Source organism: Passer domesticus, chromosome 22, assembly GCF_036417665.1.
Source record: "Passer domesticus isolate bPasDom1 chromosome 22, bPasDom1.hap1, whole genome shotgun sequence".
In the NCBI taxonomy this organism is placed as follows: Eukaryota; Metazoa; Chordata; class Aves; order Passeriformes; family Passeridae; genus Passer; species Passer domesticus.
The window spans coordinates 2,676,675-2,692,725 of record NC_087495.1 but is presented as its reverse complement, the minus strand read 5'-3'; the positions used below and the strand labels follow the sequence as shown (position 1 = coordinate 2,692,725).

The 16,051-nt window shown below is 52.8% G+C and overlaps 1 protein-coding gene across 8 annotated transcripts in view; it reads right to left on the bottom strand.

The window, feature by feature from the left end:
• Window positions 1-13,366, bottom strand: part of CCDC30 (coiled-coil domain containing 30) — a 37,713-nt gene extending 24,347 nt beyond the window's left edge. Inside the window, exons 1-5 of one of the 8 annotated variants that reach the window (XM_064397468.1) lie at window positions 13,299-13,366; window positions 12,692-12,859; window positions 11,302-11,422; window positions 6,438-6,613; window positions 2,325-2,478 (exon numbers count right to left, since the gene is read on the bottom strand). In XM_064397468.1, the coding sequence (XP_064253538.1) occupies window positions 2,325-2,478; window positions 6,438-6,613; window positions 11,302-11,422; window positions 12,692-12,859; window positions 13,299-13,322 (643 nt within the window). In that variant the 5' untranslated portion in view covers window positions 13,323-13,366. Of the gene's footprint in view, window positions 1-2,324; window positions 2,479-6,437; window positions 6,614-8,537; window positions 8,688-11,301; window positions 11,423-12,691; window positions 12,860-13,082; window positions 13,101-13,280 lie in introns of those variants that run through there. The other 7 variants (XM_064397466.1, XM_064397475.1, XM_064397469.1 and 4 more) reach the window with 7 other exon arrangements.
• Window positions 13,367-16,051: the final 2,685 nt, after the last annotated feature.

Here is a 16,051-nt window from a genome sequence, read left to right as displayed (position 1 = left end):
AACCTCATGTAAATCACTCACCTCATCTAAAATGGGTTTCACTTTCTCTTTGGAAAACCTCAACATTCTCACCACAAAATCCATCACTGCCACAAGCAGGAACACAATCCCAGCCAATGTATTGATGCTGTCTGCACATTAAAATTTAATGGAATGGCTACAGCTGGAAAAATTGCACACCAATTTTTCTATGGATCAATGGATCAATGAATAAATTAATCCCAACACCAATGAATGCACATTCCCAATACTTCCAGGGCAGAAATAGGAAGAGGTGTTTGCATTAGGAGCACATGCTGAGGACACACTGGTATCCGAGACAATTTTCCTTAGAGAAAAGGGAAGAAATATTATTCTCTTTTCAGCTTAACACTGGGCACAGGAAATTTAAGTTTAAATTGACTTCTGTTCAGGCAAAAAAAATCTACTTTTTTGGTTCCACCTTGGAAAAAGCAACAAATTCCTTTTTCAAACAAGGATTTTCAGTTGTGTCATTTAAAATAAAAAGCAAAGAATATCTCCACAGAATGACAGAATGGGCTGGGTTGGAAGGGGACCTTGAAGATCATCTCATTCCAACCCACATATTCCACCAGAACGGAAATTTTACTGAAAAGCCTGTTGACCACTACACAAATTTATTATAAAATTATAATAAAATGATGATTTAAAGGTTGATGAAAGGACAATAAAATTCCACCTCTTTTCCTCTTTCAAAAATCCGGACCACCCCGTTTTCCCTCTCAGGGTCAGCCTTCAGGGCTGACCACAGGGGTGATTCCACAAGGACAACAATGTTTGGATGTGGCAGCTGAGTTCTGCTTTGGAAAAACCCCACAACATTCCTTATGCACTTTGTTAAATACCATTTAAAGCCTTTCCTCACCAAAATCCCACTAACTGGGCTCAAACTGGTCAGGAACGCACACAAGTTATCACTGAACCAAAAAATGCTGTTTAAGGGGGTTTTACTAAAGATGAGTGACCCCAGTCTAGATTTTTAGTAGCAAATCAATTAATTCCCAGAGCAGCTGGCTCAGAGCTCACCAGGAGGAGAAGCCACACAGAGACACAGAACCAGGGAAGCCACTGGGATGCTGCCACCCTCATTTTGCACACACGGAGACAAACCCCAGAGACAAAACAAGCATGAAACCCCTACTCACATTTTGCAAAGCCTTGTATTCATCCAGCACCTCACACAGCACAGATTTCCCTGCGCAGGCTGCGATCCATGGGAGCCCCAGGCTGGAGCCTGCCCGAGCTCCAGAGCCAGCACTGGAGCTGCCACAGCACTCAGCCCATCCCTGGGGACTCTGGATCAATCCCCACCCAGAACAGGGATGAAAAGGCTGGGAATGATGGGACTGGAGCCTGGAGAGGGGCTGCTGGGGCTGGAAATGAGCTGCTGGGGCTGGAGAGGAGCTTCTAGAGCTGGAAATGAGCTGCTAGGGCTGGAGAGAAACTGATGGGGCTGGAGAGAAACTCTCAGGTCCTTGTGCTGTGTGTGAGCACCAAGGGGAGCCCCAGGACCTGCACTTCTGCTCTAAACCAGCCCCAGATAGTGCCAGTCTCCTCAAGGTGGTTGGTCCCTGCAAAGGCACATGGGGCTGGGGTGAGTCACCTGGAATAATGGAATTCTGCATCACAGATTTGGGGACAATGCAAGGAGTCCCCCAAAAGAGCATCCAGACAACTGTGTGTCATTAAGGACGTTTTCCATGGGCATTTCACTCCAAGAGCAGCTTTACCCATCTCCCTCCAGAAAGCTGTTTATTTCTACAGCCAGAATTTATTAAAAAATCCTACTAATAAATAACACTTCAGGGCTGGTCAAGGGTTATTTCAAGAAGGACGTAAAGGGAATATTCTCAGCAAGGACAATGTACCCAGTCACTTCCCCACTGCTGCACTTGCTAAGTAAGGATCCTATGGAGGCAACATCCCAAACTGCATCTGGAGAACTCTGGGATAAGAGGTCCAGCTCTGCTGACCCTGTGCACGTGGTAATTCAGCTACTCTGCTTCTAGACCAAGTCATCATTCCCTCTCCATCCCCTCCAAGGGCAGAAAGCTCTCCCTGGAAAGGAGACAGGAAATTCCCAGGGATAGGAAATTCACCCAGACTGTGCAGCTGCATCACAGATCAGAGAAGCCCAGTCTCAGAATTGGTGGATTTGTGACTGTTAAGGACTGCATTCCCACCTCCTACGGAGCAGGCTGACTCCTGGCACTGATTTTCCCACATTCCAAGGAGAGGACAGACTGTCCCTGCCTCCCCAGGGCTAAGAGCAGGCCAGGAGGGGCCACCAGAGCAGCACTTACCTGCTCCACTCTGCTCTTTGCTTTGTGTCTCCAGCCCTTCTGCCACGCCCTGGATTTCTTCCTGGGACACCACCAGCCTCTGTGGGGCCTCATCCAGGTCTCCCACAAGCCCTGCAGGTGATGCTCGTTCCCCCTCCAGCTCCTCCCTGCAGAACTGAAGCACAAGGGTTAATGTGCCAATGGAAATGAGGAACCCTGTGGTGATGTGACCAAGGCAGAGCTGTTTGTCACCCTCTCCACACTGGTCCCATTGGAAAATGTGGATTTCCTCATCTCCAGTTCTAGGACAAAGCAAAGGCAGGAGATGCCCACCAGGCAGCCCTGCCCGAAATGTGAGGTGTTCCCTGTTTGGGCTCTAGTTTTTTACTCTAAACCCAGTAAAAGCCCTCCCAGTCTGTTTAAGGACAAACCTGAAATGAGGGAGAGCAGAAGTGTGATGAGGAACAGCTGAGGGAGCTGGAAAGGGGCTCAGCCTGGAGAAAAAGAGGCTCAGGGGGGCCCTTCTGGCTCTGCACAACTCCTGACAGGAGGGGACAGCCAGGGTGGGTCAGGCTCTGCTCCAGGGAACAGGGACAAAACAAGTGGGAATGGTGTCAAGCTATGCCAGGGGAGGTTTAGATTGGATATTAGGGAAAATTTCTTCATGGAAAGGGTGGTCAGACTTTGGAATGGGCTGCCCAGGGCAGTGGTGGAGTCACCATCCCTTGGAAGTGTTCTCAAACCCTGTGGATGTGGCACGTGGAGACATGGGTTAGTGGTGGCCCTAGCAGTGCTGGGGGAATGGTTGAACTCAGTGATCTTGGAGGGCTTTGGCAATCACCTTGGTGATTCTATGAAATCCCAACTATGAGCCAGCAGGAAAATGTGTATTTCCTTATTTCTGTCTCCCCAGGAAGCCGTGTGCATTCCTGCTGCTGTGGGAATTCAGCTCCCAGTGCCTGAGAGGTGTGAGCAGAGCCAGCCTTGCACACAGAGATGCTCCTGAACGACAGCACCACCAGCACTGCCATGTGTCCCTTGGCACTGCCATGTGTCCCTCGGCACTGCCATGTGTCCCTCAGGATCATGAGGGGGATTTTCACTTCCAACATATCTTGGCTTAGAAGGGCTAGGGTTACCATGCCTTATACTTGACAGGAATGTTTCCACCAGAGTTATCACAAACCCTTGTGAAAATCCCTCACAGCTCCTCCTGAGAGCTCTGTGGGTTCATTATTTTTTTAAGATCTCTGATTTCCTGCCCATGAGAGCTGGAGGGCTCAGCTTCACCCACAGAGCTGTCACTGAGTGTGAGTGGCTCACTGGGAGACTCACAACCATGGGATCACAGAAAGGCTTGGAATGGAAGGGACTTTAAAGCCCCTCCTGTTCCACTGTGTCCCACCATGGGCAGGGACACCTCCCACTGTCCCAGGCTGCTCCAAGCCCTGTCCAACCTGGTCTTGGAACTCCCAGGGATCCACGGACAGCCACAGCTGCTCTGGGCACCCTGTGCCAGGGCCTGCCCACCCTCACAGCAAGAATTCCTCCCCCATTCCCCCTTGTCCTGGCACTCCAGACCCTTGTCCAAAGTCCCTCTCCAGCTCTCCTGGAGCCCCTTCAGGCACTGGAAGGAGCTTTAAGGTCTCTCCAGAGCCTTCTCCAGGTGGACACCTCCAGCTCTCCTAGCCTGGCTCCCCAGGGGCTCCAGCCCTCAGAGCATCTCGTGGCTTCGCTCCAACAGGTCCTTGCTGTGCTGGGGATCCTGGAGCTGGAGCAGCAGTGCTGGGGGAGTTTCTTCAGAGAGGAGCAGAGTCATGATGTTGTTTGGGCTCTGGAGTGCAAACACACACTCCTGGCTCATGTCCAGCTTTCAACCCACAAGAACTCCCAAACCCATCCCACAGGGCTGCCATGAATTCCTCCAGCCTGTGCTCATTCTCAGACTGCCCCAACCCAGGCACTGGGACTTGAACTGCAGGAGCTCCCCTGGAGCACTGCTCCATGTCCCTCTTTTTTATGGAGTTACACATTCCTGCTCCATTGCATCTGCCCTGAAGGGGTCCTAAGGCTCAGCAGTTGGTTGCAATTGATATTTGGCACTTCAGAGGGTGAGCTAGCACATGCCATGAATCCAGAAGGCATTTCACATGGATTTCTCAGAGCTGACCACACAGAGAGGCAGGTTTGTATCCCGCCTTTTCTGGGGATGCAATAAAACAATCAATTCTGCTTGAGCAGTCTGGCTAAAAGCTGAATTCATCCCTGTCCAGCCCTTGATTCCAAGAGTGGAACGGGCCAGCTGGGAACAAGCAAGGCCACATATTCCAGTAAACAGAGTAAAAGGAGCAATTAACACCTTAACCTGTAACACTAATGGTTCTGCAAAACAAGTGGGATGCTCCCGGGAACAATGGAGTGTTTAATCAACAGTTTCTGCTCCGAAGGCACAGACAGGAATGACATCACTGGGGAGAGTAATCAGTTCTGTCAGGAAGACAGTTTTCTGGGAAAACACATCCCCAGTGTGTCTTTCACCTGATTAAACAGAAAGGAACAAGAGAAGGGGCCCTGACCCCGATTTGAGGTCTTGCTCCCTCCTCACAGCTTGGGACCTCAGGGACAAACAGCAGCTCCTGGAACCCCAGAGCACTCCTGGACTCCAGTTCCACAGAGACATGGCCGTAAGTCATGAGTAGGTGGAAAGTGATGGCCTTGGAACCATAGAATCAGAATATCCTGAGCTGAAAGAGACCACAAGGATCATCCAGTCCAATCCCCAGCCCTGCACAGACACCCCAACAATCCCAGCCTGCTCAAACCCTCCTGGAGCTCTGGCAGTGCTGGGGCCAGGACCATTCCCTGGGGAGCCTGGGCAGTGCCCACCATGCTCTGGGGTAAGAACCTGATATCCAACCTAAACCCCCCTGTTACTATCATATTTTCTGGAAAATCTCTCTGCCCAGGACTCCTCTCCAGGGAAGCTGAGAAACATCAGAGAAAAATGAAAACAATAATTATCTGATTTGCTTCTCCTGTGTTTTGCTGCTTTGGAATGTGATTTAGACATTATTTACCAACAGGTGCATGTTTCATTAGTTGCATGTAAATTGTTCTTACTTATTGGCCAATTACAGCCAGCTGTGTCGAGGCTCTGGAAAAGAGAGTCACAAGTTTTTAATTATTTTATATTAATTATAATTATATAATTAATTATATAATAGTATTTTTAATTATAATATTATAATTATTTTAATTATCATTCTTTGTAGCTTTCTTTATCCTTTCTCTATTCTTTAGTATAGTTTTAGTATAACATTCTTTAATATAATATCATAAAATAATAAATTAGCCTTCTAAAAACATGGAGTCAGATTCATCACTTTTCTTCATTGGGGGACCCTGAAAATACCACAACCCCTGGCACAGCTCCAGCTGCTCCCTCGGGTCCTGGCCCTGCTCACAAAGAGCAGAGACTGGAGGTGCCCCTCAGGAGAAGCTGCAGCCCCCAGTGAGATCTGCCCGGAGCCTCCTCTGCTCCAGCTGAACCCAGAGAAATCATTCTTACCCAGTGAAGATCCTTACACCAAACACATCACAAACTCCTCAGCACAGGATTACAAATAACCCATTTCACTGTCCCCGTGCAGATGTGGGAGCAAATCAAGTGCAAAGGGTGAGAATTAAGAAAGGCAGTGACTTAGAACCCTGGAATCCCAGACTGGTTTGGGGCTGGAAGTGATCTTAAAGCTCATCCCATTCCACACCCTACCATGGGCAGGGACACCTTCCACTATCCCAGGTTGCTCCAAACCAAACCTGGCCTCAGATGCTTCCAGGGATAGGGCAGCCACAGCTTCTCTGGGCAACCTGAGAAGCTCACCACCCTCACAGCCAGGAATTCCTTCCCAATACCCAATCTAGGCATATTCTGTTAGTTTGAAACCATTCCCCCTTGTCCTGACTCTCACAAATACTCTCACTCCATCTTTCTTGTAATTCTTTCAAGTATTTCAGACCCAAGACTCCACAGTGGCCTCAGAGACAGGAGAAACAATCTTCATTACAGAAATATCACACAAATATTCCTTTCCCGCAGCTCGCAGGCAGGCAGAGCCAGGGAGCAGGAGGTACCTGGAGCCCATCAATCCTGCTGTGGGATCCCAGCTGCCGGGCTGCCACCTCCAGCTTTCCCAGCAGCGCCGCCCGCTCCACCAGGAAATACGCGACCTGCTCGCTGGCAGCACTGCAGGAGATCTGGGACAGACCTTCCTGCTCCAGCATCTCCTCCACCTCCTTCAGCTGCGTTTCTGCAAGGCAAGGCAAGGCTTGGTGTCAGCAGAGGAGAAACAAAGGGTTTCCTGGAGATCTATCCCAGTTCCTCTAAACATTTATCACTGCAATGATAAATTGCAGTGATAAATGCAATTTATCATTGCCCCGTTTCTCCTGGAGCCCAACAGCTCCTCAAGTCTCTCCTGCTTCCCACTTCCCTCATTGCCTCCCATTCCTTGCTATCCATTATCTCAGCCCTCTTCCCTCTGTCCCAAGGTTTCTCTTCACAAACCCTTCCCTGCCTGCCAAGCATGTGATGGGACCTGCTCCCCCCAGGCAGAGTTCCCCCAAGCTGGTTTATCCTCAGCCCCTTCAACCCCAAGTACAGCTTGGTAGAAACTAAACACCAGATTGAACAGATACTGAGAGAACCAGAGAATCATTAAGGCTGAAAAGACTTCCAAGATCATCAGTTCTCACCCTCAGATCATCAAGTCCAACCTTGGAGAGAAAGCAAACAGATGGACACAGAGTCACAGATGTTTTCTTTGGCAGGAGGCACACAAAATACCAGATCACTCCTAGAGAGCACCACTATTTTGGAGAGTCCCAAGGAATGTCTAGGAAGGAGGCAGATCTGAACCCCCTTAAGAATTAAACTGCCAGTGCTTTAATGTTTATCTAAAAATTATAGCCAGGAAGACTCTGTACTGGGAAAATCTTCCAGACTCAAGGGTCCCTAAGGCAGAAAGGTGACAACAAGACTTGCAGGAGTCAGTTTATAGCTGGGCACCATTGTGTTTGTGCAACCAACAGTTGTTAAAAAGACCCCCTGATTGGTTTGGTTGGAATTTACCTGCCAGGAGAAAATGAGGAACCTTTGGTGTCTGGCATGATGAGGGCAGCAGCTCCTGCAGCTTGTGGAGCTAGGGAAGGGCTTTTCAAACACTCCCTGTGTAATTCGTATTAAAACCAAAACCAACAGGCCAAATTCCTAGCCCAAACCACATTATAAAGTGGTTTATTCCAAGCGTTGTAGGATGGGAAGTGCAGGGAGCTGTGGAGAGGTAGGATGGACACTCACACTCTTTCCCTGTTCAGGGATCTAGAGCTGCACAGCAGAGCAAATATTCCCCAGGCACAGGACACACAGAGCCCTGGACAAGCCTGTCCCTCTCTCTCATGGCTGAACACAGGAGGCAGCAGAGCACGCCCCGAGGCTCTGATCGATGCCATGTTTCCACTCCGCAGCCCGTGGATGGAAAACACCCTGCGGTGCCCCGGGATCCTCCCAGGGAGACAGCACAGCCTGCTCAGCACAGGGTCAGACTGGGCTGCCCTGCACCTCCTGCTGCAGCGCAGCAAGCAGGGCAGCTTGCAGGATCAACACTGCTCTGCGTGCCTCGGGAAGAGCCCAGGGATCACACTAAACTGAAGCCAAACTGCCTGGCAGCTGCTTCCCAGCTAAAAATGAACAGAAACTGCTCTGCTTTATGCCCAGGATGGGACTCCCTGAGCCACCTTCACCTGCCAGTCCCCAGCCTGCAATGCAGGGTGAAGTGGCATCGTTTTAGATCCCAGACATATTCCAGAGGCTGGAGAGGAAGAAGGATTTGTGAGGATGAGGGGGGTCTGCCCACACAGCACAAGTATACTATGTGTAAACCCCACTGACTCCTTACAAACCCCTTCCCTCCCCAACCCAGTGTTTGGGAAAAGCCAACCCTTGCCCCAGGCACTGTCACACAACAGCTCCACTGGCATCTCCCATCTCTGTCCATGCTTGTTTGGAAGCAAATTTTATATTAATATTTGTATTTTCCTACCCTAGGAATACTCTGAGGAACAGCAGCCACTTCACCCCACCACAGCCCACACCTGCTGGGTATGTTTTACCATCCCAGCTGTTACAACAAACAAACAAGCTCAGACCATGACTGTGTCTTCTTTTTATTCCACCTTTTAAACAAATCCAGGCAGCTCCCCCAGTGCTGTGTTTCCCTGCCATTCCAGTTGTTTTTCAGGAAGGCTTTTGGGAGCGCCATCGATTTGCCCTCCAACAACACCCAGTGCATTCAGCGAGAGCATCAGAAACGGATCAGGAACTGCCTGGAGGGAAGGAAAAATGTCACTGGGCAGAGGTATCAGATGAGGTGACAGCTCAGCTCAGCTCAGCTCGATGGCCCAGCATCAACCAGCCTTGGCTGCTCCCTGCAGGAACCTGTGAGCCCGGGATGGGCAGGAAGCAAATGTGTGAGCAGAGATTCACTTTTTATCTTCAAAAGCTGCTCAGTGTCAGTCACCAGCACCAACTATCCTCAGGGCCTAAGGGAGGCTGGAGAGAGACTTTGGACAAGGGCCTGGAGTGCCAGGACAAGCGGGAACGGCTTCCCACTGACTTAGAGTAGGGTTAGATGGGATATGGGAAGAATTTCTTGGCTCTGAGGGTGGGCAGACCTGGCACAGGTGCCCAGAGCAGCTGTGGTTGTCCCTGCATCCCTGGGAGTGTCAAGGCCAGATTGGATGGGGCTTGGAGCAGCCTGGGATACTGAAAGCTGTCCCTGCCCATGGTAGGATGTGGAATGGGATGAGCTTAAGATCCCTTCCAACCCAACCCATTCCATAATTCCATGATTTTATGAAACAGCTTTTAGCAGATCAAGTTGCTCTAAGTGATCCCAGACCAAGTAGAGTTTCTGATTTGTTTGCCTGCTGTTGGAAGAGGAAGTGTGCTCAGACCTGAGAGCCCACGTGGGGCTCCCTTCCCCAGCTCTCAGCTCAGGTGTGTCAGCACAGATCCTTCCTTCACCCTGCACCATTCACAGCTCAGCCTCCTCCTTTGTATCACCAGCCTGAACAGCCACTGGCCCCAACTGCCCCTTCCCATTCTCCTTTCAGTGCTTCCAAAGCCACCAAACACCACCCTGTCCTCTTGGCTTGCCCACATTTTTAACACCCCCAGCAGATCACAGTCTGTCTTTCCACAAGCCCCTTCTCCAGCCCAAGCCACTCTGCCTGCTGAGACACCTGGGTGTCCTGCAAAAACAACAGGGGGAACAAGACCTGGAGCACAAACCCTGTGGGGAGCAGCTGAGGGAGCTGGAGGAGCTGTCAGGAAAAGGTTCCCTCCCTCATGTCCTTTCCCTGGTCCCAGAGAGCAGAAATAAAATCCTGCTCCAGAGGAGCTGCAGCCCGGGATGAGCTCTGCCCTCTGCTCACCCCCAGCCTCCTCTGCTCCAGCTGAACAAACCTGGATAAAAGGACCAGTCACTCAATAAAGCTCTACAAGGACCCCAGAACACCTCAGTGCTGGCACCTCTCCCTGCAGGTGACAGCCCAGAGGGAGCAGGGCTTCCAGATTCTTAAATCATCCACACACATCCCAGGATAGCAGCCAATGCCAGCAGTGAGTCAACAAGAAGTCCTGAACCTCAATACCTGAGTGATATCCCAAAAAAATCCCTCCAGAAACACTCTACAGCACCAAAGCCACACACCCCCTCAGGGACAAGACTGGGCAGCAACCAGCAATCCCTCCCAGACACCCCGAGATCCATGGACAAGGATTCAGCTTCCATTCCAGGGGTCCTCAGCAGCCCCAGGAGCCCCTCAGGAATGGAGAAAGTCCAGAGCAGCAGAGCCACCAGGAGGAAATCGGCGCGTTCCAGCTTTGGGGACATTCTGCCTCTCTCCTGACACCTTGTGGAAAGGGACAGAGCCAGGAACGGAGTTTCCTGCCACTGCCAGACTCCCAAGAGCTCTTTATTCATTCCAGCCTTTGTAAGCAGCCTTTTCACCACAAACCACGGCTTTAAGTGCTCAGACATCACATTTTTAGGTAAATCCACGTTTGGAAAGTCACACCACCAGACGTGCTCCCTGAAAACCCAACCCATGCTCAAAATTCCCCCCAAACTCCTGTATTTGCTGTCCCAAAGCCTGAATCACAAAGAAACTCTTAAAGTTGTGCCATCACCCGAAATTTTAACTTGGGACCAGGACAATACAGCTCATTAAGGGAGTTAATGGTGACATGGGCTATGAGCACCACTGAAAGTGCAACAGAAGACTGAAGAAAATCAAGAATTAAAACTAGCAAAAGTGACACTAGAGATTGAAAATAAATCATTTCAAGTTAAATAAGTGAAGTAATTTGTTTAAACAAAATTACTGAAGCTCTGAGGGGCCCTGAGCAACTTGGTCTAATGGAAGGTCTCCCTGTCCATGGCTGGGGGTGGAATTGGATGAGCTTCAAGGTTTCTTCCAACCAAAACCATCCTGGAATTCTGTGACAATGAACCCCCAAGTTTTGAATCATCAGATCAAACAATTCCTGTCCCCCAGATTGTTTTAAAAAACGTGGGGTTTGTGTAAACCAAAGCAAAGAGAAAATTCACTGACTTGAAGGGAGTGACAGATAATTCAGAGCTGGGAACCAAAGAGCACCATCAGTTCTGGTCTTCAAACAGCCTCTGGAAGATGCTTTGTGCAACAGAGCTACATGGAGAAGCTGCCAAACTCCCTGAGTAAAGGCAGTAAAAGCAGGCAAGAACCTCTAAATCAATTACAAATCTGTTTGAACAGCTCACTAAAACTTTAAGAAACTTCTCAAGCAACCACTGAGAACTCCCAGAAAAAAGCTGCTGAGCTCTCCAAGAAGCTTTCCAGACCCAAACACCCGCCAGTGCACTCCCAGGGCCCACAGCTGGAGGGAAGGGGTTACCCTGCTGCTGCTGCAGCTGTGCCAGCTCCAACCTGAGCTGCTCATTCTCCCTCTCATACTCGGAGGCGATGGCATCCCGCTCTTCTGTCAGGGCACGGACATGGCCCACGTAGCTCTCCACCTGGAACAGAGAAAACCTGCTATTCCCATGTGTGCTGGTGGGCCAGCAGCACAAAATGTTCTCCACCCCTTCGTGTTTCCAGGATAACCTCAGCTATCTGCAGGACAATATGTCTCATGCCTTTGGAACAGCTGGGAATGGTAAAACCTGGACTGGGAGGAGGTCAGGAGGTCATGCAGCTGTGGGGTGCTGGGATGGGGGAGCTCTGGGGGAGCTGCTGGGAGCACCAGGTGCTTTTTGATGCCCAGTATGAGGAATGGGAACATGAACCCCAAGTTCCCAAGGGCAGCAGCATGGTAATGACACACCTGAACCTGCTGCTGCACAGAGGGGGGGCAGGGGACACAGGCCTGGGTGGGTTAACCCCAGGGGTATTCCAGAACCACTGAGGCTGGAAAAGGCTCCCAGGTGTCCAACAAAACTCTATCTTCACAACAGACCAGAGCACTGAGTGACACATCCAGTTGGTCTTTGGATGCTGTGGTGCACCAGTTTAGATGTTCTCTTGCACTGGGTGACTGGGAATTTGCACAGAACAGTTTTGTATTGCACTGTATAGTTTATGTTACATTATGTGGTTTGTTACCCCTTTCCCCCATCACATGGTCTTTCCCTCACCTGTCCTGGTACCCCCTGGTGGTCTCTCCCCTGGGTTACCTCTCCTCACTGGTGTCCCACTGGCTGTGCACCTCTCCCTCTGTCCCCATCCCAGGGTATAAAAGCTCCCTGCTGCCAGGGAACACCCTCTTTCTCCCATGGGTTTGTCTGCCTGGTGTGTGTCTTGGAATAAAGGACATTTCCCACGTGGAGGAGAGTGCTTCTCAATCTTTTACCTTTGTCTATGAAGTGTTGTGTGGGCAAGGGTCTGTAGCTAGCCGGAGTGACCCCAACAGCCCAGGAAACACGATCCTTCAGGTGGTGCCTTGGACACCTCCAGGGATGGGGACACCACCATGCCCTGGGCAGCCCCTGCCAATGCCCGACAACTTTTTCAGTGAAGAAATTCCTCCTGGTGTCCACCCTGAGCCTGCCCCGGCCCAGCCTGAGGCCGTTCCCTCTGCTCCTGTCCCTGTTCCCTGGAGCACAGCCCAACCCCCCGGCTGTCCCCTCCTGGCAGGAGCTGTGCAGAGCCAGAAGGTCTCCCCTGAGCCTCCTTTTCTCCAGGCTGAGCCCCTTCCCAGCTCCCCCAGCCCCTCCTGGCGCTGCAGCCCTGCCCAGCTCGGTTCCCTGCCCAGGCCGGCCCGCTCCGGGCCCGCTCCCGGCCCTTACGTCTCTCATGTCCTGGGCCCGCCGCCGCTCCAGCTCGCCCAGCCGGGTCTCCGCTCGCCGCAGCAGCCGCCAGGCCAGGCCCAGCTGCTCCTGGGCCGGGGCCGCGGGGTCGGCGCCCTCGGCCCGCAGCCAGCGCCGGATGGTGTCCGCCGGCACCGGGGGCTCCGCCTGCGGGGCAGCGGGGGCGCCGTGAGACACGGGTACCCCCGGCCCCGGGGTACCACCGACCCCACCCCCGAAACCCCCGAGCACCCACCGGGCCCCGAGCACCCACCGGGCCGGCCCCGAGCACCCACCGGGTCCCGAGCACCCACCGGGCCGGGCCCCGAGCACCCACCGGGTCCCGAGCACCCACCGGGCCCCCAGCACCCACCGGGCCCCCAGCACCCACCGGGCCCCCGCGCACCCACCGGGCCGGCCCCGAGCACCCACCGGGCCCCCGGCACCCACCGGGCCCCCAGCACCCACCGGGCCCCGAGCACCCACCGGGCCGGCCCCGAGCACCCACCGGGCCCCGAGCACCCACCGGGCCGGCCCCGAGCACCCACCGGGCCGGGCCCCGAGCACCCACCGGGCCCCGAGCACCCACCGGGCCCCGAGCACCCACCGGGCCGGCGGCGGCCGCGTCCATGCGGCGGGACGGCCCGCGGCGCCATGGCAACAGGCCACGCCCCCACAGCAATGCCGTGAATGGGCCCCGCCAGGCCACACCCCCCCTCATGCCCCGCCCCCCGTAGCAGCGCCGTGAATGGGCCCCGCGAGGCCACGCCCCCGCCACGCCCCCTCCCCGCTCAGTGGCGCCCCCTGGCGGCGGACAGCGGCCGTTCCCGGGCCACCAGAAGATTCCCTGATTTTCTTCTAAACCCCAAGAGAAGCTGCTGGAGCTGAAGGGGAAGAGGGAAAGTACATGGAACCAAGCCTAGAGAAGAGAAGGGAGACCTTTAGAGACAATGCCAGCTCCTACAAGGGACTCCAAGAGAGCTGGAGACGGAGTTTGGACGAGGACATGGATGGGACAGTTTCCCACTGCCAGAGGACAGGGTCAGATGGGACACTGGGAAGAAATTCTTCCCTGGGAGGGGAAGGCCCTGGCACAGGCTGCCCAGAGAAGCTGTGGCTGCCCCATCCCTGGAAGTGTTCCAGGACAGATTGAACAAGGCTTGGAGCTACCTCAGCCAGCAGAAGGTGGAATGAGATGAGCTTTGAAGCCCACTGCAACCCAAAAAAGACCCCATGAGATTGAGGAACTGAAGAGATAAGTATGCCCACCCTGCAGAAGCAACTCACTGGCTGAAGACAATTCACAAAGGGATAGCAGAGAAAGCAGAACAGGTACATGGCAGAGTCCAGGGAGGACCTTCCACTGAGCCCCCCGAGATCCTCACTAAGCAATGGACACATCCTGGACGTGCACTTCCAAGTTAAATACCACAACCAGCATTCCCAGAGTGGCCAAACACCAGCCCAAACACTGCCAGGGTGGGAGCACTCCTGGGCTGGGTTTAACCCCCCAGAGGTGCATCCCTGGCAGGGGTTGGGGATGGCTGTGGCTCAGTTTGAGCCTAGGGAATCTCCCCAACCAGCACATCACAAATGCTGCAAGCCCACAGCGTGTTCTCAAGCCCAACAAAACCCCAACATTCTCTGGGCCCACTGTCCCAGTCTGCTCCACAAAAAGCTCAGATTATCCCTCACCTTCCCAACCAGCTCTGAGGATTCCAGGACACTCTGTAGACTGCTGGTGGCATTTCTCCCAAGCCTTGTCCCAGCACTCCTCCAAGGGCACGTTCAACTTACACAAGTTTTTATATTCTCACCCCTGCTGGCCCATCCATGCTGCCTACAGAGGCTCCAAACTAACACAAGAGAAACCCCAGACTTGACATTCCCACCAATTACCTACTGGGAGATGAAGACAGGCAATTCTTGGAGCTTATTCACGTTCTTTATCAGTCCTGGCCGCAGGTAAGTTGTGCATTCCTTCTCCTGACTCAGTTTCCAGCTGGATCTCTCCCCTCCTGACCAACCTGGACTTCTCCCATCACTGATGGCATCCACTGATCCCATCCTCGTGCTCTTTCCTTGCTCTTCTGGCTTCATTTGCCTTGTTTTCTGAGCACCCCTCCTTTCAGAGGATTGCTGTTATTAAAATGACTGCTGCCTCCTGAACACTCCGTGGCTTTACCCAGAGCACAGTCCTGCCTCTGGAAATGTTTCCAGCACTCCCATGTGCTGCTGTCCTTTCCAGGACCCCAGTGAATTTATCTGGAGGACAGCCCCTGAGCAGACACACAGGGGACAGCAGGAGAATTAAGTTTTTTTGCTGTTAAGTTTCTTGCAGGCATGAGGAACACATGCCTTGAAGTTGGTAACTATTCAAAGAGGGTTTAGATAAAAGCAGGAACATTCCAGTTCTAAATGAACACAGCCAAGAGGAAGCTTCCCCTTCCAGGGGCAATCCCTACCCGCCCTCTGCTGTCAGAGAATCATGGAATCACTAAGCTTGGACAAGCCCTCCAAGATCACTGAGTGCAACCATCCCCCAGCACTGCCACATTTACCCTAAACCCTGCCCCAGGTGCCACATCCACACTTGTTTTTGGGATGGGGACTCCAGCACCGTCCTGCAGCCTGTGCCAACACTTGAACACCTTTCCATGAACAATTTCCCAATATCCAGCCTTGACCCTCCCCTGGCACAGCCTGAGGCTGTTTCCTCATCCTCTCCCTTGCTCCCTGAGAACAAACCCCAATCCCCCCGGCTGTCCCCTCCTGTCAGGAGCTGTGCAGAGCCACAAGGTCCCCCCTGAGCCTCCTTTTCTCCAGGATGAGCCCCTTCCCAGCTCCCTCAGCTGCTCCTGGTGCTCCAGCTCCTTCCTTCCTTCCTTCCCCAGCTCCATTCCCTCCCCAGGACACCACCGCTGCCAGTGCCCTCTCCTCTGCTCCAACCTTGGCCTCAAGCTTGGATCCATCCTCTGTGGTCTGTGCCAAATGAGGCCTTGCCTTTGTTTACAGAGCTCTGCAGTGACACCTGAGCCTCGCTTGGTGAGAGCTACCCAAACACTGCCTTGGAAAACTTTCTGGTGTAAATGGAATATGAAGCAAAGCAACCTTCAAATACCTGGAAGGAAAACCTTTGAAACAGATGCTTTAGGGACTGCTGCAGCACCTGAAATGTAGGAACACGGGATCTCTCCCAGGATCTCCCCTGGCACAAGAGCTGCTTCCCCAAAGTTGCTGCCACCTCATTTTCCATTTTGCTACCCTGGTTTCACCATCCACTCTCAGCACCAGAGATTCCCCACTCCAGTCATAAAACCAGCACATCTTTCCTGCAAAGCCCCATTCCTCCCTCCTGCC